Source organism: Ambystoma mexicanum, chromosome 3q (genome assembly GCF_040938575.1).
Source record: "Ambystoma mexicanum isolate Mex_15411 chromosome 3q, UKY_AmexF1_1, whole genome shotgun sequence".
Taxonomy (NCBI): Eukaryota; Metazoa; Chordata; class Amphibia; order Caudata; family Ambystomatidae; genus Ambystoma; species Ambystoma mexicanum.
The window spans coordinates 214,648,007-214,675,826 of record NC_090926.1 but is presented as its reverse complement, the minus strand read 5'-3'; the positions used below and the strand labels follow the sequence as shown (position 1 = coordinate 214,675,826).

Here is a 27,820-nt window from a genome sequence, read left to right as displayed (position 1 = left end):
AGCAGACAAGGATGCTTCTTATAAAATCACTTTCCCCTCCAGGCTATCAACACTGACACTGACATTAGCCAATATGTTTACCCCACTTGGCTTGAAAAGGCCAAACTGCCACCAGTATGTTGCTTTTATTCCCCAAGCGTAAAATAATCCAAACTTGTGGGTACAATTTCATAGTAGTAGCTTCTCGTCTCAAACACTTCCAAAACTTCATAGAGATTACATAATTTAGGACACTTTTCAAAATCCTACCGTTTCTCTGTGTTGTTGGCTCTCTCTTCAAACCCGATAAACCGCTAATAGGCATCAGCTCTGACGACCATCCACACAGTGAAGTGTACAGTTTCTCTGAACACTGTTTAATCTGATCTACATTGTATACTTAATATATTAAACATGCGTAATTGAATGCCATATTATCTTGTTAATTTCTTTTGAAAACTATTGTGACTCCACCACCACTCCAGTATAAAACTTCAATTTAATCTGGTTGCCAAATCGGCAGAAGTTGCCCAGTTTTGGAACACGGTCCCTTGAAGCCAAGCATTGGCATATGTTATTACACCCGCCCATTGCTTTTTCCTTGGAAATCACTTCTCAGTTGTGGCGAGCAAAGAGCCCAACGAGGGAGTAAGACTCGTTTTTAAGCTCTATTTCAAGTCTGGTGACGCTTTACTATTGCTCTTCTCAGACTGCATTGTTTGCATCTAATCTTCTGTTAGGGCTGTAATCTTGCTCCTCGATTGGAACAGTGCTTTGGGGCAAGCATGGAAGATAGTTGGTGTCCAACCTGTGTAGTACAGCCACTTGTGTGCAGTCCTCTATTCACAATTTGCTATTGTCTGATTAGAAAATGTGTACTTGCTGCTAAAACGTTTATGAAGGTTGACAATATAAAGGACTATATAGGGGAGTCTGTACATTTATAGCACTGTTAATCAGCTAAGCAAACATGTTCATCTCTATTTGACCAGTTTATGTCCAGAGTGGAAATTGGTTTTAGCATGTGCATTTATAATTTGCTAAATATTTATTTGAGGTAGGGATTCTAGGTTTCTTGATTAGGATTCAGATTTGTAGTCCTTTCATTAAATGTTATGGGCCTAGCCTCAGAAAATGTTGGCATTTCCTTGCTCCAGGGAAATTAGACTAGAATGTAGTGGAACTGCTTGCTGCATTTTAGCATTGTGTACCCTTCAAGACTAAGCAGCAAACATTGTTGGCGGCACCGGAGCTGCACAGAAATCCTTTGTCTGCAGCCTCTGAAATGTTTTGCAAGAATACAAAGTATGGTGTTTCTTCTGAAGTCCTAGAGAAAACTGCGGTGGAGTAGTCACTGGGGTATATCAAAATCCACAGAATTAAGGTGGGGCTTGGTACTCTATACGTGACCTAGTTTGCGTTGGCTGACTGGGTAGTCATGTAGGATTGTGCATGTCCTGTGCTGTCAGTGATTGTCTTCCTCTTATCCCCTGCAGGGATAGAATGATGCTGCTAAAATTAGAACAGGAAATTCTGGAATTTATTAACGATAATAGGTAAGCCACAAAACATTTAAGTAGAAACGTTTGACTAATGCCGTTTTTTTAAATACATGGTGGATTTTTTTTTTACTTCAAAGTGTTCCTTTAAGTGGATTTACAGTTAATATTTGAAATGCTTATTAAGATCATGAGATGGGAAGCTGGCAAAATCGATTTTAACTGTTAAAACTATTGGCCGTGGCATGGAGTTGAAAGGCCTTCTGTTTGACAAATGTTTCCTCAAAGTTCTTTTTCCTGCCCATAACCTGTGATTAATGAGAGCTTCTCATCCCACCTATTCTGTTAGTTTTGCATTTCCAAATATTTGTACTCATTGAGCCTATGTACAAGGACATGCTTTCATATTTTGCATGCACAATACTCCTCTCTTCCACCCAACCTTTACTAAACTTCTCTGAACACCTAGTACACCTCAGCCTGTACTTTTCTATGCCAATAGAGAATTGATCGGACTAATCAAATGTTTTGAAATGCACGTTAAGTCTCGGATGCCTTTTGGGCTGCCTTTTTGCTGGTGATCTAGAAAATGCCTTTTTCACCTGGTATACAAATAGTTCACGTTTGTGAAATCGGTGTAAATCATCATACCTAAGTATGTTCCATTATCTGTACAGCTTAGCATGTAAGCATGATGAAAAAGATGAAACTATGCAAATACAGTTCCAAAGTTTGGTCTTTGAGATAATGGGTCCGAATTGAGATTAAGCGCAACAATGCCATTATTTATGGTCCACGTATACTGTTACAAGATTGATTTAAGTGGTTGTATCTTTTCTCCTTTTATTTTGTCTCGTGCTATTTCTATGGAATGTACTTATTTTGGCACTAAAGACTCAAAAGTGAGAAATATTAAGAATTGTGACTTGATTGAACGTTCGGTTTCTGTGGAAGCTCCCATGTAATACTGCTGGTTAAAAGCTGCCACTACTATGTATATATGCTGAACATATCTTGCACAATGTTTAGAGGCAAGATTACTGCCTGTACAATGGTCCTGTGTTCTAAAGGACCTAGATTGCTTGAATACTAATTGGGTTTAGATACAATAAATGCATGTTTAGGTAATTCAAAATAGGTTTTAAGATGAGCTTAAGCCTTAAACTGGTATCGTACCCACCCTTCTTACAGTGTCTGCATTGGCCGCTTGTACAATAGATTACATTGTATATTATTGTGCTTGGTCTAGTGAGAAACCAGAAGGTGTCTCACTCGCTAGTCGCCGGGGATCTGTCATCCAGGTGGCCAGGACACAGCCATTGCTTTTGTATCCAGTTCTTGGAGGGAGAGGGGGAGGGGGGGGCAATGCGGTAGGATTACCTGGATGAGGGGTCTTTGGGGAGTGGAAGTAGGACACCAGAGGGTGAGACTCGTTATCCCCTTCCCATTAATCCCTTTTCCCCACCCTTTCTGACTCAAACACTTTCGTGCGGACTGTTCACTGTGAGCGACAACAGACTAACACGATAGACGTATAAATGACATGTCCCAGCCCCATGGACGGGCAAGGTCAGGCAATTACGGATTATTGCACACACCTGATTTCCATCACACTTCCACACATGGATAAAAGGTGGAGCATGAAAGTCCACTCTGAGCAAGGCAAACACGAGGCAACAGCAGTTCCAAGATGGCAGTTTAATACAAGGAGAAAGACGGCGAGACCAGAGCGTTGCAAGGAGGGAAGTACCCGTGACCTCTAAAGACAGTTACTTTCGTGAGCCTTGGAAAGTAAGAAGCCGAAGACCAGGAACTAAGGCTGATCAAACCTGCACAGTGTGTCCGAGGTACCCGGGGCTCTCCCGTGTTGATAAACCAGGCGGGGAGGAGTGGCTGCCGCCGTGTGAAAATTAGAAGTAAATACTAATGAAACAAGAATGAAAACACGCACTATACGGAGAGATCACAAAAGACACAGAAATCATAATAAGCAGAATGCACGTTTATTTTATGCATGACAAAATGACACTAAACTCTAGCAAGCAAATCAGCAGTCTCTAGCAATGAGTGCTTTTAGTAACCCCAACCATTGTGGCTATCGCACACATTGCATATATGCGTAGAAATCATTTCATGGAAAACAGCATGTGTCTACCTATGTGGATACATTGTTATGGCATGAACTGTACTAGTTCAGTGACATGTCTCTATTATAAGGACAGAACAAGCATATCATGTTTCTTTCGCATTGAGACAGCAGTCTCATTTGCAAAACCCAAAACATAGCATTCTCCTCACTCGGCAAGTTCGTTTCTCTGTGCCAAGGAGTAGCTGACTCTCTGCCAAAGGGCAATTATTATCCTAACATTTCACACTGTGTTCGTTTAGAAAATAAATCCCTCTCCTTGCTCAGAATCGTATGGCAGAAACACACAAAGCAGATCTCTAGCGCCTAAAAGCACACTATATTGTGCTATAAAAGACAAGTGTACATAATCACATGGCTCTCAGCATATATTGAATCGTAATAGCTTGGAGAAAAACTATAGTGCTCAAACATAGCATAATGCTAACTGGATGCATATATGAATGAACAAATACATGGATTAATCTCATGATAAACTAACATAGATGAATGCAGTTTCACAAACAATCCTATTTATCATGTGATAATCCATTTCAGAATACTAATTCTAGACAAGTGTGTCAGGTGTAGTCCTAACATGGATACAAAAGCAAATAGTATAGCTAAATTCTCAGACATAGTCAAGCAGACTAAAGAAATAACATGGATATTTCAATAGTGCTACTGGGACAGTAATACAATTGAACAAGCATAGTGACACTCAGTAGTGTTCTGGTAAGACCAGGCAAACCTTTGGCAATCTAAACATGTACATGGCTGGCAAGTGTGTCAGATCTCTAGAATCATGTACATAGCATAAAAACTAAGCAAGCTCTAATATTTCATTAATTGGCAGCATCCTAATGAGAACTGCAAGCATTGCAAAACAAATAAAACCATGGTGCATTCATTCTAAAACCAGAACACATTTCTCTAAATGGTGCATAGCAATTCGTGTAAATAGCAAACAGCAAATAGCAGATGTATCTCAACATAGTGCTCATAATGCACTGTCTATTCAAGCGTGTGTACTCAAAAAAAAAAAAAAAAGAAAACAAAGCACAGCAATTCATAGCAAGTGTAGCATGGGTTATGGACATGGGCAATCAGTTTTCTCTGATGTTGTACATTTAATTTCTACACAAGAGACAGTTCTTATTGTTTCACAGTCATTAGCAAGTGACAAGTCTTCTATGGAACTGATCATTCCAGTCTGACGAAACTGTGCGTGTCCTCACATCTGCACGACCCTTACATGGGCATAGCGTAGCCTAGCATAGTTCCAGTGTCCAACATGTGGTGTGGACATCAGTGTCTATCAAGAAGCCTCAATGACATAGGCTCACTCATGGATCAAATCATTGCTCACTTCTCACTGCATTGTAAGCAGGCATCTTCAAGCAAAATGGAGCGAACAAACTGTTGGTTTCATGTGGGTGCCAAACAAATTCTCATTCTCAATCTGTAGTAGCACTTTCCTGACTCACCCTCAATCCAGAAAGGTCTCTCACTAATCTATCCTTTGATACCGATTGTGTCATGGCACTCTTGTACAGAGCGATTTCTGAACAACGATGAGCATTGCAAATCTTGAACAGACCCTCAAGTTGCCCCAAACAAGGGTCAATATTTCTCTCTCTCAATGAAGGCAAAGCACCGGGGGTAGGTTTGTCGATATGTAACTCCATCCCTTAACCATCTCCTCTACCGATTTGGGCAAAGGCAGGGCAAATATTTCCAAATTCTTCTGTCGCAGTCTATACAAACAGCTCGCAAAACAGACTTGTGGCAAACATTTCCCATTTTGGAAACATCAGCAAGGAAACCTATCCATGTGCAGGGATTTCTACAAGGCGAATCTCGGGCAACCTGGAAATCGGCAAGCAAGCTTCTCTCTGCGTACTTCTCGAGGCAGAACGGATATCTTTTTCAAATACATTCCCTAGATTTTCGCTGCTTTTCGGCAACATCAATTGGCACGGATGTTCAGTTGTCATAGCCAGTCTGTATCCCGATCAGTCTGGGTCAACAGGTCAGTTGGTATGCGTAGGCCAGTCTTCCCTGCATCAGATATAACTCAGGAAATCAAGAAAAAGTGCAGTATCAATGTTTGGCATATATCGGTAAACTCTTCTCAAACACGGCAAAGCTATTAATTTCTGATTGCACTGTTCTACACAATGCATACAATATGTAACCTGTTCTAGTCTCTCGGAGACAGCAATGCTAAAATCTCAGTGGTCATTCTCATTCAGTGTATAGCATTTCAGGTACTGACAAAGGTCTGTCATACTTCAAGCTGATGTCAACTCTGTGAAGCATTTTGCCTTCACTTTCTCTGAGCGCAAAACCAAAATGACCTAATGCAAAGGAAAAATATCCCCATGAGCTGTCTCTCCCCTCATGTTCTTCTTGCACTACCACTCCTAAAGCATATCCATCTTTCACGTATGCAAACACAACATACCTTTTTAATTTAATTCGAAATCATTGTAGCATAACACAAAGCTGTATTCAGTGTGACAAAAGCGTTCTCATTCTGACAGTAAGCATCCCATGACAATGGTGCCATTCTCATACCCTCCTTCAACAACAGGAAACCTCCATGGATTTCTTCATGTTGACAATTCTTGTACTCATCCAAAGAAACGTTCCCTCCTGCATTTGTAATTTCATTCAGTAAGCTAACACTGCCCTTCTGACATACTTCACAACAACAGTCTGCTGCTAGTAACAATGTGCAATATTGTGGCAACTCTAATCAATCAACCTGCACTCTACTATAAATGCTAGTAATTTCAGTGTATCCTCGTGGCATTCCAGCATAGGTCAATGCATTATTCACAACAAAGCATATTGCCTGTGCAGAATTCATGGTCAATTTGTCTTCTAAATACATTTCAAAACTGTCAGGCAAAACATTGTCACCCTTTCTATAAGCTGGCAAAATTGTGCTATTACAATTAATGTCAAATATTTCCCCGTTTCATCTCTCCCCATCAAATCAGAATGCAATGCCAAATGCTTTGTAGAAGCATTTCTCTGCTGGAATATTGTCAAGTATGCATCATCAGTACTGCACTGAATCACTGTGCACATTTCTCTCAACACCTTCACTCCTAAGAAGTTCTCTCCATAATGGCATTTCTGCAAGTGACATTTCTCTGCAAAGGCACCAATAACAATGGGTACTAATTCTAGCATAGGACATATTTCTGGCATACACGTAAACTCTACAGAAACATCATACTCATACGTCCCGTCCCCTTTCCTCCATACTTATGGGACATCTCTCCGTCCTGTGGGACGGGACCGGAGCACTTTGTAAAAAGTATCCACATTTTTTTCAAAAATGTGTCGCTCTTTCCTGCGCGGGGCCCGGCCACCTTGGCTCTGCCCCGCGCATCGCCCATCAGTCCTTTTCTCCACAAGATCGGGGCCGGACGCACTTGCATCCTCGGAAGATTTTCTTCCCTTTTTCCCCTCTCTGGCTCTCGCTAGCGTTCGTTTACTAGTCTGTCTTTTAAACTAGATTTTACAGACTGTTCATCGTGTCACCGTTGCTTTGCGAGGGCGGATCCCCATCCTCTTTGTTTAGAGTGTTTGGGTCCGGAACACCGTTGGGACTCCTGTTTTCACTGTGACTCCCTTTCGGTCCGGGCACTTCAACGTCGGTTGGAGCGGTGGGAGGTGGTGTTCGGACGGACTCCTCCTTTGCATTTTCTGGCGTTTATCGACGAGAAGAAAAAAACGCCCGGTAAGTTCTTTAATTTTCAGAGCACCCCGGCTGGGGAATACCTTCCCGGGTTCCTCTCGAGCCGGGAGGGGTGTGGATCGCTCTGTTACCGGGGTTCGCCCTGAGGTGCCTGTCGGGCCTAATAATTCTACTGGAGTTTTCTCCGAGGGTCTCTGTAAGGGGCCTGTGAACACCGGAGTATGCTCCGAGGCCCCTCCTGTGGGGGCTGTTTGTAGACCCAGTTCTACTGAGTCGTGGGGTACCGGAGCTTGCTCTGAGGCCGCTCTTCCGGCTTCCCACAAACAAAACCGAGGTGCACCCCGAGGTCTTGGCTGGGCTTGAGGTTACCGAACGGTTGTTCGAGGCCCTTGCCAAATAAGGCTTCTACCGGGCCTAGGTCCGAGGTCCCTCGTGCAGAGGCTAAGGATACCAACAGTTCTGAGGAGCCAGGCAAGGCCCTGTCGGTGACAGCGCACCGTTCCCGCTCTTGTGGTGACACCAGATCTGTTGAGGGGGGCAAAGAAAGTTTCTTATTTTACCGGCATTGCCGAGGCTCTTCCTTCGAAGGCTCAGTTGGCGGTTGGTATGTCGCAGAAACATTCCAGGCCTCATAGTACCGGCTTTGCCGAGGTTCCTTAAGTTAAGGCTAAAATTAAGACCCCTGACCCATCAACGGGGACCCCTGCCTCACTTCCTCACGTGCCGCAGTTCCCCTCAGATGAGGACAAAATGGCGGCCGTTCCCGCCACGACCACGGCGGCCATTTTAGGTACTACCCCTACAACTACGCCATCGGCCCCTGGTGTTGGGTTCGGTCCTTCGGGTGAACCTAAGGTCCCTTGTGTGCATCCTTACCGGCCGGTTTATGATTGGAACGCCCGGATGCCTCTTCCGCACAATGTTTCGTTGCCTGCAGAGGCGGCTCCCTTGATTTATGTGGATACGTCAGCGGAGGGGCCGGTGTGGCACCCTTCCCCGTTACGTCCCTGGATTTGTCCACCTCATGAGAGGCCTCCTCAGGTTCCAAAACAATTTCCTGAGGACGCCTTTTTCGGTAAATTTCAAGCGATTATGCGCACCGACCCCTTGAGGGAATATTTCAAAAGGCTTTTCAAGGAGATATGTCCACCCGTTCCGACGGTGGTTCCGCTGGCACCTCCATTGCCCGTGGTGCCTCCCCCTGTGCTTCCGCCTGTGCCACCATTGTCCCCAGTGGACAAGGCACTGCCTGACACGGCTCAGCAGGATCCTGACCTGTCAGTTGACCCTCAAGGCGATCAGGACAACGAGAACCTTCCCCGCTCTACCAGAGCTTTCCATGACCGGGTACTGGACATGAGTTTCTTAGATGTTCCGGTGGCCGAGGCACCTGCTCTGCAGGAGGACGTGCTTTCTGGGGCTTTCACCTCGTCTCCTTTGGCGCATACCGGCCTGTTCTTGCAGAAGGACGTTCTGGCCGAGGTCCGAAGAGTTTGGGAAAAGCCACACTTGGGACTTTTTATCAAAAAGATTGACACAAGGTACAGGCTACATTCTTCGGAAGAAGTGGCCTTGTCATCTTGTCCACCTCCCTCCTCCACAGTGGTGGCTGCGGCTACGTTGCAATCCAGACCTGCAGCATCCTCCTCTGCGACGGCTACTCAGGTCTTTGGAAAGGAGGACAAGCTCCTGGACTCCCTAGTGAGGAAAATCTTTGCCAATTCGGCCTTGCAGCTCAGGCAGGCCAATGCAGAATTGATTTTGGCGGGAGCTAACATGCGGATGTGGAGAGGTCTGTCGGAGTTTGAGGAGCACATTCCGGTCGAGAAGTTGGAGGATTTCAAAGGAGGCCTTTCCGATGCCAGGGTCTTGGCCCAGGATCTCCTGGAGGCTGCGGCTCATCACGTAGACACCTCGGCTCGGGGTCTGATGCTTGGGGTTGATACCTCGCGGCAAGCGTGGCTACATGCCACTAAGGTCTCGAAGGAGGTGCAAGACAAGGTTCTGGACCTTCCATTTGATGGTAAGGAGCTTTTTCACTCTTCTACTGATGTAGAGCTCACCAAAACCAAAGACAGCACTCAGACGGCCAAATCATTGTCTGTTTTGGTTAAAGCTTCCTTCAAGTCTCAAAGGCCGTTGTCGCAAGGTCGACCTTCCTCTGGTTTTAGGGGCTTCCTCGACCACAAATCTCGCAGAGTGGATACACCTGCAGGGAATAACCGCTGTAGACAACAGCGTACGCAGTATTTCGAGGGGATTGGGTCCTCCGACGTATTCCATATCTGACATGTAATCACCACAGCTGTGCTGCTTCGGAAACTTTTTTTTCGGCTCCTGCGTCGATGACATCGTCCGACGTCATCCGATGTGATAAGTAGGACGCACGACGCCCGTAGCCTCAGTTCCGTTTTTTCCGCGAACGTGTTGCTTCGTGATTCTCGGTTCACGCCTCGACTCTTTAGAGTTCTGTTCTTCTCGGTTCTTCGAACCTGTTCGTTTTTGTGAAAATCCTTCGTGTGAAGATGTCTTCTACTTCGTCTTCGACCCCGCGTCCGGGTTTCAAGAAGTGCGGGGAGTGTGGGTCCAAGATGTCGGTGACGGACTCGCACGACGCCTGCCTCTGGTGCCTCGGGGAGGCCCACGACACGGATGACTGTATCGACTGCCAGTCGCTCACGTCCAAAGCCTTACGCGAACGTAAGAAGAAGTTGTCGGTAGGTCGGGTGTCCAAGCCCAGGAAGTCGAAGTCTGCGGGGCTTTCGACGGATGATTCGAGGGGTGACTCTCCGCGTCATCGTCGGAAGTCTCGTGGGTCTCCTTCTAGGAGTCGGTCTCGCCACTCCTCAGCCTCTTCGAGGCATTCTCGGAAGCGCCGACACCGGTCGTCTTCCAGGTCCTCTTCGGAGGACTCTGCCCGGCACGTCGCTTACCCCACCAGCCGTGCGTCGCCGGAGGAATGGGCTTCCTTCGGGAAGAAAATGCTGGCGATTCTTGAGTCGCAGCGTACTATGCCGTCCGCGCCCCCGAGTGGGGTTGGTTGTGTGAGGTCGAGAGGCACCGCTCGCAAGAGTGGTCGGCACGAGTCACGGGAGAGGTCCCGTTTGGACAAGGAGACTCGTTCTCGACGTACCCGTTCCAGGTCCCGGTCCTCGACGCGTTCGAGACCGTGTGCACCTGTGAGGTCTTCGAGGAAGACATCGACGTCTGAGGCGTCGAGGGCGTCGACAGGCTTTCTCGAGGCTCCGGCTCTGAGGAAGTCGTCAAAGCCGTCGCCGCTCAGGTCGTCGAGGGACACGCTCGGGGCTCCGGCCTCAAGGGCTGTGTCGACGCCGCCGATGCTGGAGGCGCTGCGTCTGACGTCGACGCCGATTTCCTCGACGTCGTCGCCGATCCTCTCGGCGCCGATGCCGGTTCTCTCGACGCCGATTCGCTTGACGCCATCGACGCCTTTCGTGTCGGAGGTACCCCGTGGCCCGGGAGGACCCCCTAGGAAGGCTCTGGTTAAGAGCAAGCACTCTCGGGTGCCTTCTTTTCGCCACCTGGACTATATTTCAGAGGCGGATGAGGATTCTGATGGCCTGGTTCCTAGTCAGGTTCCAGATGAAATTGTCTCGGGCCATAGTCAGTTTGATGACTTGAGACAGTCACTGCATGATGCCAGTGGACTGGACACCTCTCCGGAGGTGGAGTTTTGTAGGCCTGAGCCTGGCTCTCATGCCGATTCCTCGTACCGTCGCCTTATGGCTAGGGTTTCTGAGTACTTGGGATGGTGTGCTCCCCCAGGGGAGTTTGTGCAGGATGATCTGACGGACATCCTTGATGTTGGTCCCCCAACTGACACGGTACTGCCGTTCCATATGGCTTTACAGAGAAGGGTGGCGGCGGCTTGGACTGCTCCGGAGAGTCTTCCGGCGGTGGGCAGATCCTTGTCGCGGAAATACCGTCCAGCCAGTAGCGACCCCTGCTACTTGACCAGGCACCCCACTCCGGAGAGTTTGGTGGTGCAGGCGGCCACGGCCCCGGCAAAGCAGGCGTCGAACCCTACCATCCCTCCTGATAGGGACGACAAACGTTTTGATGGCTGGGCGAAGAAAGTGTTTTCTTCTGGTGGTATGGCGCTTCAGGCGGCCAACTCCATTTGTGCCTTGTCTCGTTTCACTCACACTCTGTGGAACTGTGTTGCGTTAGCGGCTATTAGGAAGAATTCTCTGTTTAGGCTGAATTTCCTAACCTAGTGAGTCCCCCAGCAGCTTTGCTGGATTTTCTGAGGTTTATTTTTTCTCCTGCCAAGAGTGAGACTCTTTTACCCTCACGCTTGGACATGACTTGAGAGAGTTTTTCTGTGACTTGCTATGTGCTTATGGGCTAGGGTGTAATTTTCCCCATAGGCCATCATTGGTTTTTGAATGTGTTACACAGCACCCTCAGTGCAGTAGCACAGGGGTGTCCTAGAGACCCCCAAACATAGACTCCACACCCTGGGACTGACTACTGTCTTCCTGGGTCTGTAAAGTTACCATTGACTTTACTAGTCTTAACTTAGGAACTTAACCAGTACAAACCATCTTACTGTGGAAGTACTGGTAGGGGCAATTAGATTGCCCCTGGGTCTGTTGTCGAGGGGGTACTGTCCCGTCCCCCCTCGCCGAGTTCTAGCTGGTGGCAGTGGATACCACGGAAATATTCCACCGGAATATTTCCCAATGGGATTTCCCATTGTTTTTGATGCAGCACTTTTTGGTGCAATGTTAAAGATACCGCCGGTTTATTTAATTAATATAAATTCACCGGTTGGGATTTTTTGCCGGAACTCGCCGCCAAAATGGCGTCTAGGTTCACTTCAGTAACCCTGAACCCGAGTCGAGCCTTTGTTCCACTTTTGGCGGGCTTCTGCACAGAAGCCCTCCAAAGTGGTGCCATTCTGTCTGGGTACCACAGGGGGTGTGGGAGGGGGTTTAGGCACCCTGGACTGAGTTGCCTTGCCAACTCATGTCGCACTCTAGTGTGATTGGCCCAAGTGGTGAGCCACCCCGCTCACCACTTAGCATGTTTGAGTGACAGCTAGGCTGTATGAATGGGGGTTTGCTGCATAAAAGCAGGGTTTTTGGGACTGGTTCTTCAGAAGTCGCCACAGGACCTAAGAAGCCGAAGAGGGAGAAGCCGAGCCGACCTGCCAAGGCGACACCACCGGTGAAGCCCTGCAGAATCGTCTCATCACTTTTCCCGACGACAGAGGAGATCTCCCGCCGGAGAGTCTTCTTCCCTTAACTGGTGGGGACAACCAGTTGCTGCCTTCTTTTCGCCGTCCCGAAGCATCTTGTGGCTGCCTTGCCAGTGCCAAGCACCCCGGCAACCGGGATACCACTTTTTACCTCAACCGCGAAAGAGGGGTAAAAATCCTTTGTGACCGGAGAACTCCACGGCTGGCCTCATCCCTGGTAGTGCAACGACCTGCAGCTTTCCTCCACGTCGAGATCACCTCTTCCTCGGGACGACGCCGCGACTTGCACCCACTACCAGGAACGACTACCACCGCTAGAGGAATCTTTCCACTTTTAAAGGTACTGTGTTCCGCCCGGCCTCCCTTGCCACCGATTGTACGGGGTAGATTTAGCCCTCGGCTCTCGAACCTGGGTAGGTCTGGGACACCCTAACTAAACTTTTCAGAACCGTAGTAAAACCTTTTTACCCACCTGCAAAGACTTGTGACATTGTGTGATCTTGGGCACATTTTTCGCCTGGCTCCCTCTAAAGCGGGCCCCGAACTAATTCTCCTTGTTCCACCCTTGACTGCCTTTGCTAACCTTATGTGAAAAGTGTTTTACCTTACTGCTCTCTTTATTTCTACCTTTTCCCTCCCTTTTGGTAATACTTGTTGGAGTACCATCTAACGTTAAGCGCTCACCTCTGGTTGGAAATAAGTGGTGTTAACTTAGAATTGTCCAACAAACGATTAGGGATGTACATATGAGTAATAGTAACTGTGTTTGACTTTCTTACCTTTTCTAATGTGCTAGTGTAATTTATGAGTGTACCTTTAATAAATAAGCCTATACTTTTACACCTAGCTCTGGTCAGTGTTTGCTTGTGCTATTGTGCCTCTGTACCTATTATGTATCCTCTGTATACTGCCTAACTCGTCTTGAGGGAAGTCTGGCTGCTCAGCCACAGCTACCACAGTGAATCTGTGCGGTGCAGACTGCTACCAAGTAGGTTTACTGCCAACACCTGTAGTCTTAAATCTTTTGCAGTGGTCCCAGAGGGAACTGCACAGGTTTCTGCCTAACAGCGGCTGAACATATTCCCAAAGGGGACGAACGGGATGGTTTCCTTGCTATGGTCCAGGATGGTAAGGATGCCATGTGTGAGTCCGTTCAGTCGGGTTTGGACTTAGCTGAATGCGTCAGTAGGTCCATGGCGGCGAGCACCGTGATACGCAGGTTTGCGTGGTTGCGGAAGTCGGGGTTTGCTTCTGATGTACAGTCTCGGCTCCTCAACATGCCCTTTGACGGTGAACACCTTTTTGGCAGCAAGGCTGACGAGAGCCTTGAGAGGTTGCAGACCTCGAAAGCTGCAGCGAAGTCGTTGGGCGCTGCAGTTCGCCAACCTCCGCCTTTTCGTCCTAGGGGACAGCAGCGGAGGGGTGGTTCCTTTCGCTATTACTCGTCCTTCAGTAAAGCGAGAGGAGCTGGCAGTCAAAGAGGCCAACGCAGGGGTACCAGAGGTGGACGACAGGGTACCCGTGGTGCCAAGGCCGCTCGGGCAGTTGCCTCTTTGCCCTCAGGTTACGCCGCGGCCGCTCCCACTCAGTCATGAGGCCATGTCCCATGGTTCGCCGGTTGGGAGAAGGCTGGCGCAGCATCTTGTAGAGTGGCATGCCATTACTTCAGATGTGTGGGTTCTGGAGAGCATAACCCACGGCTACTGTCTTCCCTTTCGGCACAGGCCTCGCAACAATCCACCGGGGAACCTCTCTTTGCAGAGTCCAGATCCGCTCCTTGCGCAGGAAATTCAAGCCCTGCTGGAGAAAGGCGCCATAGAACTGGTGCCTGTAGCGGAGAGGAACAAGGGATGGTATTCCCCTTATTTTTTGGTTTCGAAGAAAGACGGGGGATTGAGACCCATCATGGACTTGCGCGGTTTGAACAAACTCCTCAGGAAGGACAAGTTCAAGATGGTTACTCTCTCTCAAGTCCTCCAGGCCCTTCAGCTTCAGGACTGGTTGGTGTCACTCGACCTCAAGGATGCTTACCTCCATGTGCCGATCCATCCCAAGCACAAGAAGTACCTGAGGTTCGCGGTTGGCGACTCGCACTTTCAGTTTCGGGTCCTGCCGTTCGGATTGACCTCCGCCCCGAGGGTTTTCACCAAGCTCATGGTGGTGGTGGCAGCGCATCTCAGGCAAGGGGGGATTCACGTCTACCCCTACCTGGACGATTGGTTGATCAGGGGGAGCTCTCCCGAGCAAGTCCTGGATCATCTGTCCGTCACCTGCCGCTCCCTTCACAGGCTGGGCTTCTCCCTCAATTTAAAGAAGTCCCATTTGACGCCAACACAGCGGCTCCAGTACATCGGAGCAGTGCTCGACACTTCCCTGGGGCAGTGTTTTCCTCCCCAGGTGAGGGCTCTTCACATTCAGCAGATGGTGCACAAGTTTCAGCATGCCCAGACGCTCCCAGCGTTCGAGTTCTTGAGGTTGCTCGGCATCATGGCATCCTGCATTCTTCTGGTGCCAGAGGCTCGCCTGCGGATGAGATCTTTGCAGTGGGCGCTCAAGACGCAATGGTCGCAGTCCTCCGGCAGGATGTCGGACCCGGTCCAGGTGCCGCCCTCGGTCGCCCGGGACCTTCTGTGGTGGGCCGTCGAAGGCAACTTGATGAAGGGGGCTCCATTTTGGCTTCCCTGGCCGGAGGTGACGATCGTGACGGATGCATCCCTCACGGGTTGGGGAGCTCATGCCAACGGGCTGACAGTCAGCGGTCGTTGGTCTCCGTCGGAGTCCAGACTCCATATCAATCTGTTGGAGCTGAGGGCCGTCAGGCTAGCCCTGAAGGCTTTTCTGCCGACTGTGCGAGGAAAGAGTGTCCTGATCCTGACGGACAACACAGTGGCCATGCACTACCTCAACAAAAAGGGGGGGGGCAGGGTCACTTCCTCTGTGCAGGGAGGCGATGCAGCTCGAGTTCTGGGCCATCCAGCAGGAAGTTTCGATCTCGGCAGTTCATCTGGCCAGAGACGAAAACGTGACGGCGGACGCTCTGAGCAGGCAGAGCACGATCTCTCACGAGTGGGAGTTGGCTCAGGAGATTCTCCTGGAGATCTTCGCCCTTTGGGGGACCCCTCAAGTGGATCTCTTCGCCTCCAGTGTCAACCGGAAGTGCGAAAGGTTTTGCTCGCGGGAATTTCCTCCAAAAGGAGCCTTAGGAGACGCGTTCGTGGTGGAGTGGTCGTTCCCGCTGCTGTACGCGTTTCCTCCAGTCCCCGTCATCCCGCAAGTGCTACAGAGGTTACGGAAGTTCGGTTCCCGGATGATCCTCATTGCTCCGGCGTGGGCTCGGAGGACGTGGTACCCGGACCTTCTCGACTTGTCCATCTGCCCTCCACGTCGTCTTCCCTACCGAGACGATCTGCTCTCACAGGAGGGGGGTCAGGTTCTCCATCCAGAGGTCGGATCCCTCAACCTTCACGCTTGGCTTCTGAAAGGTTGAGGTATAGGGATTGGACCCTCCCTGAGGACGTGATGGAGGTGTTGCTTTCGGCCCGAAGGCCAGCAACAAAGTCTCTGTACTGTTGGCGTAAGTTCTGCGACTGGTGCAGAGTTCAGTATGTGGATCCTTTTGCATGTGACATCCCCATGGTTCTGTCCTTTTTACTTTCTTTGGCCCACAGGGGCTTGCAAGTGGGTACCATTAAAGGTTACCTGGCGGCGCTGTCCATCTTTAAGCGCTCGTCTGAAGAGTGTTCTTACTTTAAAATCCCTTTAATTTCACAGTTTCTGAAAGGGCTCACTAATGTGTTCCCTCCGTCACCTTTCCTGGTGCCCGGTTGGGATTTAAACCTTGTTCTTAAGTTTCTTATGGGTGCTCCGTTTGAGCCTTTACATTCTTGCCCTTTGAGGCTGTTAACTCTGAAAACTGTGTTTTTAGTTGCGGTTACTTCCGCTCGCAGAGTGAGTGAGTTACAGGCACTTTCATTTAAGCCACCCTTCACTGTCTTTCACAAGGACAGGGTTGTCCTTAGAGTTCGTCCTTCTTTTCTTCCGAAGGTAGTGTCGGAATTTCATTTGGCCCAGAAGGTTGTTCTTCTGGCATTCTATCCTCCTCCGCATCCTGGTAAGGAAGAGGAGAGGCTCCATAGGCTTGATCCTAGGAGAGCTTTAAGCTTTTATGTTTTGCGCATGTCCCGGGTCAGAGTGGACGATCAACTCTTTATTGGTTACGCTGGAAAGCGTTTGGGGCAAGCTGTGACGAAACAGACTTTGTCTCGCTGGATTATTTTAGCCATCTCGGAGTGTTGCCGCTTGGCGGGTAAGGACCCACCGGCTGGCTTGCGAGCCCATTCTACCAGGGGTGTGGCTGCATCTACTGCCCTGCAGAGGGGTGTTCCTATTCGCAACATCGGTGATGCAGCCACCTGGGCTTCAGTACATACATTTGTACGTCACTATTCCCTCGACTCCATCCGGGGACAGGATCTGGCCTTTGGCAAGGCGGTCCTTTGCTCTGCTATTTGATTGGCTATTCTAAATTTTCATTCTAAATTCTTTCCCTCCTCCTTGCTCTGGTACTGCTTTGGGAGTCTGTCATAGATATGGAATACGTCGGAGGACCCAATCCCCTCGAAGAACCAAGTTACTTTCTTACCTGGTAACGTTCTTTCGATGGGATGGTCCGACGACGTATTCCATATCGCTCCCGCCCTGCCTTCCCCGCTGCAGAATTTCTTTTGCGATTGCAGCTTACGTTCCGCAAGGCTTTGTGTCTGACTGGCAGTTGACTAATGTCACACGTTCTGGGGGAAAAAACTACAACTGAGGCTATGGGCGTCGTGCGTCCTACTTATCACATCGGATGACGTCGGAGGAGGTCCTCGATGACGGCGCATCGACGTCATCGACGCAGGACGCAGACGCCGAAAAAAAAGCTTCCGAAGCAGCACAGCTGTGGTGATTACATGTCATAGATATGGAATACGTCGTCGGGCCATCCCATCGAAAGAAAGTTACCAGGTAAGAAAGTAACTTGTTCTTCTCCAGGTCCTCAGCCTCCTCATCAGGTTCAGGTGGCACCGCCACCGATAAACTTGCTAAATGAGGGTTTTCCGCGCTCGCACGAGACCCCGGTGGGAGGACGCATTGCGTCTCTTTGGGAGGCATGGCAGGCCATCACAGAAGACAGATGGGTCTTGTCAGTCGCTCGAGCGGGCTTATGCTTAACTTTACCCCCTATCCCACCCCTCAACCCTCCTTTTCAGCTGTCTGGCTCACCCTCCCTCAAGTCCGAGGTTCAGAAACTTCTGCTCCTCAGAGCTGTGGAACCCGTTCCCCTTGGCGAGCGAGGGGAGGGCTTCTACTCCCGGCTGTTTACGGTGCCAAACCCAACCAGGCTGGCCTGCGCACCATCCTAGACCTTTCCCAATTCAATCTTTCCCTACCCGAAGAGAAATTCTTGGGGTAGGGAACGGCCAGATTCGCTCCCCGTTGCAGATGGGCGATTGGCTCAGCGTGGTGGATCTTCAGGATGCGTACATGCATATCCTGATTTGGAATCCACACAGGAGATGCCTGTGTTTCTCTTTGGGAGAGGAGCACTTCCAGTTTCGGGTGCTTCCTTTTGGCCTCAGTTCGGCGCCGCGTGTCTTCACGAAGATGATGTCGGTGATTGCGGCCTATCTTCGTCTCCAGGGTATCCATGTTTATCCCTATTTGGACGACTGGCTCCTACGCAGCCCTTGTCCGTTGGCAGCAGCGGGCAACCTCCAGTCTCTCCTTCAGCTCCTGTTCCATCTTGGGCTGTTGGTGAACTGACGGAAATCCTCCATGACGGTCTCACAGAACCTGACTTTGCTGGGTTTTCGTTGGAACACGATAGACTGCCGAGTGTATCTGAACGGGGACAGAATGTCGGATCTGTTGGCCACGTGTCAGATGTTTACGCAGTCGGAGAGCATGTCAGCCTGGTGGTTCCAGAGGCTTCTGGGCCTCATGGCCTCGTGTGTACTGGCTCTTCCTCTTGCTCGTCTCAAAATGAGACGGACCCAGATGGCTCTTTGGAGTTCTTGGCATCAAGCTGTAGACCCGGATTCCAAGCAGATAATGATTCCAGATTCCATGAGAGCGGACCTGGACTGGTGGTCATCTCTCAGCAACCTGTCAGTGGGCGCGGGGTTCCAGGACCCAGCCCCCATGGTGACGATCACGACAGACTCCTCCCTTTTTCGGGTGGGGTGCGATGTTAGATCTTCTTCAGGTCTCGGACCTCTGGTCACCTCAGGACAAGCTCCTGCACATAAATCAATTGGAGCTTCTGGCGATTTTTCTGGCGCTCAAGTCGTTCAGACCTCATCGTCAACAAGATGGTCCACATAAGAACGGACAATGCGGTGTCAATGTACTACATAAACAAGCAAGGGGGAACGAAGTCTCCCCCTCTCGTGGATCTGTCCATCCAGATTTGGGAGTGGGCCGTGTTTTATGGGGTCTGGCTGCTTGCAGTGCACATCCCGGGCCGGCTGAATGTCACCACGGATGCCCTCAGCTGGCGGACAGTGGTCAGCTACAATTGGGAGTTGAAGGCGGAGATCCTCTCATGGATTTTCTCGCATTGGGGCACACCGGAGGTGGACCTCTTTGCCACGGCGGTAAACAAGAAGCTTCCTCAGTACGCCTCCAGAGGGGGGCTGGGAGCCTCCTCTCTGGGGTACGCACTCGAGATCCCATGGCACAACATGAGAGCTTACGCCTTCCCGCCTCTTCCTCTAGTTCATCGAGCAATTTGGAAGTTGAAGAGCTCTGTCAACTGTTCTCTTCTACTGATAGCTCTGTGGTGGCCGGCCAGGTTTTGGTTCTCAGAACTTCAACACCTGTCGGTGTGTCCGCCGATCAGGTTACCAGTAACTCCCGATTTTCTTCACCAAGGGGAACAGCAGATGTGGCACCCCTCCCCACAATCACTCAACTTGGCGGCATGGTGCCGGAGTTCACGGCTCTAGAGCATTTGGGTTTGTCTGCGGATAACATACGCATTATCCAGGCAGCCAGGCAGCCAGGAAACCCTCGACCAGATCCCAATACAAGAGTAAATGGCTCAGGTTCTGTCATTGGCGTTTGGAGAAAGAATTGGACCCAAGGGTGGCGACGATTGACACAGTGCTGTCCTTCGTATCCTCCCTAGCAGAGTGAGGGGTTCAAGTCTTGTCCTGCAGGACTTATCTCTCGGCGATTTCCGCCTACCTCTCTACAGACCGGTGTTCTTATTCGTTAACTAACCCGGTGGTGAAGAGACATTTTGCTGGTTTAACACGCATCTACCCTCCAGTTCGTAGTCTGCACCCGCCTTGGGACCTAAATGTAGTCCTGACGGCGCTGCGCCATAAACCCTTTGAGCCAATGGCTACGGTTGACCTCAAGTACGTGTCCTGGAAAGTGTCCTTTCTGGTAGCCGTTACGTCAGCGAGGAGAGTGAGTGAGCTCCAGGCATTGTCGGTGGAGCATCCTTTCTTGGTCTTTCACAAGGACAAGGTAGTCCTTCGGACGAACCCAGCTTTCCTACCAAAGGTAGTGACCGAATTCCATCTGAATCAGTCGATTTCCCTTCCGGTCTTTTTTCCGAACCCTGCCTCAGAGGCGGAAAGGGTTCTACACTGCCTGGATGTCCGAAGAGCTCTTAAGTTCTACCTGGACAGGACTTCTGAGCTTCGGAGCTCTTCCCAACTGTTTGTGACCTTCGGTAAACCCAAGGGCAGGCCGGCGTCTAAGGCATCCATTTCCAGATGGATTGCTGCCTGTATCACGGAATCTTTCACCGTCCAAAAGCTGGAACCTCCTAAAGGTATCCATGCACATCAGGTGCGAGGCAAGGCAGCCGCGGTTGCTTTTCAGAAGTGTGTTCCCTGGGAGTCCATCGCTAAAGCGGCTACTTGGGCCTCCCCATCTGCTTTCTGTAAGCATTACTGCCTCGATATGAGCTCTAAAGCAGACTCTCAGTTCAGCCAGGCTGTGCTGAAGAACCTGTTTGCAGTAAGGGGTATTTCCATCCACCCATAGTTCCTGTAAGGAGTGCTTGGGAATCTCCCATAAGTATGGAGGAAAGGGGACGGGATGTAGGAGTATTACCAGGTTACTCACCGTAGTGACCACCTTACTCATAGTCCATAGTCCCCTTTCCTCCATACGCCTGCGCGCCGTCGCCTCTAATAAGGTTCCTCTGTTATTTCTAATGGGTCTTGACCCTGCGATAGAAAAGGACTGATGGGTGATGCGCGGGGCGGAGCCAAGGTGGGCGGGGTTACGGCCGCGTGCCGGGCCCCACGCAGGAAAGAGAGGAGGGACACATTTTTGAAAAAATGTGGATGCTTTCTAAAAAGTGCTCCGGTCCTGTCCCACAGGACGGAGAGATGTCCCATAAGTATGGAGGAAAGGGGACTATGGACTAGGAGTAAGGTGGTCACTACGGTGAGTAACCTGGTAATTCTGTTGCTCTAACATGGAACTATCTGGAAGCACTAAACGGTCAATGGAACATGTCTGAAACATAGCATATATCACATTCAAGTTTGCCCTAGGTAACTTGCTCCTTATGGGCCACCCCTATGTCATGCACTGACTGGCGCACTGATTCTGGGACTACTTCCCAACTCTCTTAACATTTTCCTCACTCTATCCCTTGTTGCTCTCAGTCCACTAAGGTACTGAGTCGTTTCATTCTCTAACCCTCTGGCTTTATTCTCATCAAACACATCTTCACAACAAGTGTGATTTTTCAACCACCTCAGGCATCTTTAAAAAAAAGTGTTCTCTAGCCTGCCAAATATGTGCGCACATTTCAAAACCAACCTATTCAAAAAAATTTGGAGCAAGCTCAACTAATATAACACAGAATCAACGCGATCTCCCATCTACTCTTCGATCTCCCTATTTCTGTGCCTGGCAACCTCTTTCCAAAAGAATGCAAACAGCATCCACGACTGTACAACGCGGTGTTCAAAACCCTCGCCGTAGACTATCTCGGTCAACAAGTGGATCAGAACAGCTGCTGCAACGAACTTCGTTCTACTTGGCAGTCGCAATCCTTTTCTGTTCCAGCCGCCGTCCTTGATTGCCTTTCTGGAAGGCCCCGTGTTGGGTGCCATTTTGTGAAAACGAAGTAAATGCTAACGAAACAAGAATGAAAACACACACTACATGGAGAGATCACAAAAGACACAAATCATAATAAGCAGAATGCATGTTTATTTTATGCATGACAAAATGACACTAAACTCTAGCAAGCAAATCAGCACTGAGAGCTTTTAGTATCCCAACCCTCCCGGCTTCTCTCCAGCAATGCTCTACTAAACACCACTATAGCACTGAGCTCCCTCCCAGCATCCCAAACCCTAGCTCTAACACGCGCGCACACACATGCACGTGCGCACGCACACAATCACATGGCTCTCGGCATATACTGAACCATAAAAGGTTAGAGCAAAACTATAGTGCTCAAACATACCCTAATGCTAACTGGATGCATATACGAATGAATGTAGTATGTGTGAATGAATGAATAAATGGATTAATCTCATGATAAGCTATCATAGATGAATGCAGTTTCACAGCAGTGGTACTGTCCTTGGCTCCTACAACAAAGCGGTGTCAGAAAAGACAGCACAGCCATTGAGTCAGAGAGACTGATACCAACCCAGCTTGTGTTTTGAACCAAGATTGCAAGCCGCAACATTATACAAAGAGAACAGTATGTGAGGCGTTTGCAAAGAGCGACACAGATAAAAGTGGAAACCAAAAGGAGTCATTGAACTTTATAATTGAATTTTGGGAGGCCAAGAAAATATACCATACACAGACTGGTCCGTCGCTACGTGTGTGCTCATTCGAATGTCTGTTAGGTATACAACTGATGTGCAGTGAGAAAAATTGAATATTGAGATTGAAGTGGTCATGCAACGGGTCAAGGTAAACCCTGTGCACATTCAAAAATCTTTGATAGTTTAAAGTACATCACAATTGGCCTGACTAATTCAGTGAAACAAAGGAATCTGAGCCCTGCTGAGGGGATCCAGGGTGAATCGTGACTCCCCGGAGGGAGAATTATCTGAACATAGTTTGAAAGAGATCTCAGCCCGGCTGAGGGGGATCCAGGGCGAGCAACCAAATTGACTGCTGGAAAAGGAAAAGAACGTTTATTTTTTTATTATATACCAGGCCCTCTGAGTCAAGGGACTTGCAAGAAGGAAAGAGGCTTGGACACAGAAGGTCTGATCTGTGAAAATGGAACTGTATATTCGTGCCACAGAAGCCAGAGTGTGTGCTTTGCTCGAGTGAACCACCTTGTCCCGTGCTGAAAATATTTTCTTTTATTGTTTTTTTATAACCCGCCTCATAACATATCTGAGTTTGGTTTCTAAGCACGCATCCAGGATTCAAACATCTGTTGCTCTGCGTGGTCTTGCTTCCGAGACCAGCATGTTGCCCCTGTGCTATCCTCCGCTCACAATAAGTTCACCCCAAGAGGTCACTCTATTACCAAGTTCATCCTCTGTAGAGATAGAGGACAAACCTTTGCAGGAAGAATTGCCCTTTGGCAAACTATATCATTCCCAATGGAAGGCATGTAGAGCCATAATTTCCAGAAAGCCTTAGAGCTTTAATTCTGTATGGCTTTGGACAGTCTTGTTGGCCATACATTTGCATCTTTCCTTGGATAGCACTCAGTGGTAAACAAATTGTTATAGAAATTAAAGGGAATGGGCACTGGGGCATGAGGATCTCTGGGATACAGTTGGATGTTCCCCCTAGAATTATAACAAAGGCTCCCACCAACCAGTTTGCGCCTACAGTCAGACTTTTGGGTATTTGTAGGACAGGACTTTCAATTTGGTATCTGGTCTTTCCATCGAAAGACTTTGCATCGAAAACAATTCCATCGTTAATTTTGCATCAAAAATGTTAACATGGAATATATGTTTGTGTGGGTTAAGGGGTTAATTTTGTTTTGGGTGCGTTTGTAATGGTAAAAAACAAGGTTTTGTGGGGGGGACCCCCCAAAAAATGCATTAGATGGTAACATTTTCAATGGAACTTTTTCGATGCATTGTCCTCTCGATGCATTGTCCTCTCGATGCAAAAATGTTGTTGGAATGACCATAAACTGTCAATTTTGATCTGAAATGACTTAAAATAGCACATCTACAGATGGGGGGAGTCATTCCCCCAAATATGTGCCTGTACAATAGCTCGAAAGATGAGAATAAGTGATGAGCCAGATGGAGTGTTTAAAAAAAGAAAAGGGGGGCATAGACTACAGACTAAACAAAATTAACAGGAAAATGTATGTGAAACAATCGGCTTACAGCGGTAACATTAACCTACATGGGTAAGTAGGGGGATGTGTCAAACTAAAGCGCAATACTGTATAAATATACAAAATTACATTAAGTTGCACTTGAGGGGAATGGTGGGTTCAGGTGAAGAGGGCAGTGGGAGATCCCTAGTAAGCAAGTAAAGTGTAGTTTAAGGCAAGCTTTGAAGCGATCCATAGTGGGTGACTTTGCTTCTGATGGGCAGTGGGTTCCAGTGAAGTTGAGCGAGGAGGAAGCAATAGCACAAGCAAGAGGAGACAAAGGGGAGCATGGGACAGTGAGGTTGAGTACAGAGGAGCAGCAGAGGGAATGAGCTGTTGAGTAGACCAATACAATCAGACAAGTACGGACAGGCAAGAGCATGAATAGGTTTGTAGACTAGGAGAAACATCTTGAAAAGGGAGCAGTTGTGCATGGAGAACCAAACAGCATTTCGTCAGTAGGTAGAAGTCTTGGGGTTCAGAGGGCGGTGTGGGTTTAATGGAAGATTCTTGGTAGGTTGCAGAGTGTGAGTAGCAAAGTTGAGGACTTGATCTAGCGGGAGCAAGGTCAAGGAGTAGGTCTGAGGACTAGGTTGAAGAGGATTTCGTAGCTTGGCTAATAACATTTTCAGAATGTTGAGATGGTTTATAAAAGCAGCAGAGACCGTGATAGTGATACATTGTCGCAGGTCGCTATCAAGGATTATCCCAAGGTTGCAAGCCCTGGGTAAGCGAGCAAGAGGGTTGGGCTGGAAGGAGATGGTAGGGATGTTATTAGAAGACAAGGGAAAGAGGACTTTTGTTTTTAAAGAGTGCAGCATGAAGCAGTGGAGAGTGATCCAGTGACTAATTGCAATGAGGCAGTTGGTTATCTGGTCCAAGATGGGTGAGGTGATGGAGGGAAAGGAGAAAAACGATTCGTCACCAGCAAAGAAAATGATCGCAAACACCAAAGGACAAGAAGCCTTCCTAGGCAGAAGTGTTAGGGAGAATTTTCTTATAAGGCTAATTTCCCAAACCTAGTGAGTCCGCCAGCAGCTTTGCTGGATTTTTGGGGTTTGCTTTTTTCTCCTGCTAAGAGTGAGACTCTTGTCCTCCCACTCTTAGGCATGATTTGAGGTATGTCTTTGACTTATTGTGTGCTTATGGGCTATGGGGTCTTTTTACTCCATAGGGTATCATCTGTTTTAGTGTATGTGGTACACAGCACCCTCAGTGCAGTAACAAAGGGGTGTCATAGTGACCCCCAAACATAGACTCCATACGCTGGGACCGACTACTGTCTCCCAGGGCATGTAAAGTCACCATTGGCTTTACTAGTCCAAAATTGTGAACAGAACCAGTACAAACCATCATATTGTGGAAGTACTGGAAGGGGTTAATTCGATTGCCCCTGGGTCTGTTTCCAAGGGGGCACTGTCCAGTCCCCCCCCTTGTCGAGTTTCTGGCTGGTGGCAGTGGTTACCACGCGAAATATTCCACCGGAATATTTCCTATGGGATTTTCCCATTGATTTTAAACGTACCACTTTTTGGTGCAATGTTAAAGATACCGCCGGTTTATTTAATATAAAATCATCGGTTGGGTCTTTTCACCAGAACTCTTTTCCAAAATGGCGTTTGTGTCCGTCTCTGTAACTCCAACCAAGGTCAGGCCCTTTGTTCCACTTTTTGGTGGGCTTCTTCACAGAAGCACTCCAACTGGTGCCACTCTGTCTGGGTTCCACAGGATTTGTGGGTGGGGGAATTGACACCCTTGACTGCGTTGCCTTAGCAACCCAAGTTGCACCCTGTTCTGATTGGCCCAGTGGTGAGCCGCCCGGCTCACCACTTAGCATGTATGAGTGACAGCTAGGCTGTTGAATGGGGGTTTTTCTGCATAAAAGCAGGGCTCTGGGGACTGGAACTTCAGAAGTCGCCACAGGACCTAAGAAATCCGAAGAGGGGAGAAGCTGAGCCATCTGCAACGACGACACCACCGGTGGAGCCCCTGCTGCAACGACCTCACCACTTTCCCGACGACAACAGAAGATCTTCTGCTGTAAGAGTCTTCTCCCTTTGAGCTGGTGGGGACAACCAGTTTGCCATTCACCTTCCAGGACGTCCCTTGGTCGAATCGCCAGTGCCAAGCACCCCGGCGGCCGGATAGCCAAGCTTCGCCACTGTGACTGCGAATAAAAGGAATGCACCATTTTAACCGAACGAACTCCGCGGCTTGTCTCTTCCCTGGCCAGTGCAACGACTCCAAGTTTCCTCCTCGACGAGATCTTCTCTTCCCCTGGTCGAGACTACAAACTGCACCCGCTGCCAGGAACAACTGCCACCGCTGGAGCTTCCTCACTCTTTAAGGTACTGTGTTCCGCCTGGCCTCCCTTTCTGCGGATTGCTAAAGGTGACCCTTAAATCCTTGGCTTTCCAACTGGGTTGGCCCCCAGACCTTCTAACTTTACCTTTCCCATCAAACCAAACTCCTTTGAACATTTCTGCAAAGACTTGAGTGCTTTTTAAACTGTGTTATCTTGGGCACATTCCGCCTTGCTCTATTTAAAGTGGGCCTGGCCTATGAACTTTGGCTCTACAGCACAATCTGCCTTCACTAACTTGCTGTGGTCTTAAGGGAGTGATCGCAGGGTAGAGGGCTCAATGGAGAGGGCAGAGAAGGAAGGTTAAGTAGAGGGAAAGAAAAGGACAGTTTCCACCAGTGTGGGTTGGCTTGTCGTGGAACGAGCAAATTGAGTGGTCAGTACTTTTGGAGCTACGTTCAAGTGGGTTGGCTGCAAAGTGCCTTGTTAAATTCCCCCATCCTGATGATGGGGATGCTGATTGGTTACGCCAGGGGACAGGTGACGTCAGGGAAGTGTAAGTCCCAGGCTGTCGACAGAGCCAGAAAAGTGCGATGAGTCTGTGGGAGGAGTTGAATAGTGGTAATTCAAGAGGGAGAGATTATTGTATGCGGGGTGTAGAATTGATTGCCTTTTTGGTAAAGCAATGCCACTCTTCCCAACAGGGCATGGAGGGTGGACCATGGTAGGACCATCAGTATGCAGAGACACTAGTTTAGCTGAGTCATGAGGAGAGATCCGTGTTTATGTAATAACAAGAAGTGAAAGTTGAGGGTGGTAAGTTAGTTGGCAGTGATGCAGGAAGACTTGATGGAGAGGGTTGTGCATTCCAGAGATCAAGTGAGAGTGATGGGGTACAAGAGCAGGTGTGCGTTAGGCAAGGGGGATAGATGAGGTTTCCTATTCTGGAAGAATAGGAGTGTCATGTTTGAGGGGTGCAAGTGCAGAAGGGAGGGAGCAGAGTGAGGGTGAAGCTAGTTCAAGTTGAAGGCTGAGGGAAAACTAGGAGAAAATGGAGGAATGGAGCAAATTCAATGTGCAAGATTTAGAGTAGGATAGATAGTCAAGTAAAGACCGTGAAGAAAGGGGGCGGCTCAAAATGGAGATGGGGTAAGTGGTATGAACAGAAAGGGAATGGGAGAATGGTTGGGTGAGAAGCAGGTGCAAGTTGTGAGTTGGTCAGGAATGGGGCTCTAGATAACCAAAAGGCAATTAACAGGGGCCCAAAAATATGAGAACAGCAGCTCTGAAGAATGAAGTCTATGGATTGAAGCTTTGCTATGTGTTGAAGCAGGAGTCTCGCAAAGGGCATGCACACTGAAGTTCTGGCTGGAGACCTAACAAGCCCAAACAAGGAGATACCCATTGCTACTTTTTTCCCCTAGGCTGCAGATGCAGGGGAGACTGAATAAAGTAGGTAGCGTCACATAACTTTCTGGGAGCCATTCACAGTGCTCTAGATGGTTTCCAGGCAGGGTGTAGTCAGGTTCTTGGGTGGTGTAGGCCCAGGGACTTTGTTTTGCAGGCAGAACTCTCAGATTGGTCACAGAATCCTCCTGAGCAGACTAGAGCAGTTCTACTAGGTGCCTCCAGAATCACCGG

The 27,820-nt window shown here is 48.8% G+C and overlaps 1 protein-coding gene across 6 annotated transcripts in view; it reads left to right on the top strand.

Moving 5' to 3' along the window:
• The window catches only part of R3HDM2 (R3H domain containing 2), a 2,186,793-nt gene that overhangs the window by 786,203 nt on the left and 1,372,770 nt on the right, over positions 1–27,820 (top strand). For all 6 annotated transcript variants that reach the window (XM_069653574.1, XM_069653576.1, XM_069653575.1 and 3 more), the window contains one exon: positions 1,476–1,535. In XM_069653574.1, coding sequence (XP_069509675.1) covers positions 1,476–1,535 — 60 coding nt within the window. The remainder of the gene's footprint in view (positions 1–1,475; positions 1,536–27,820) is intronic.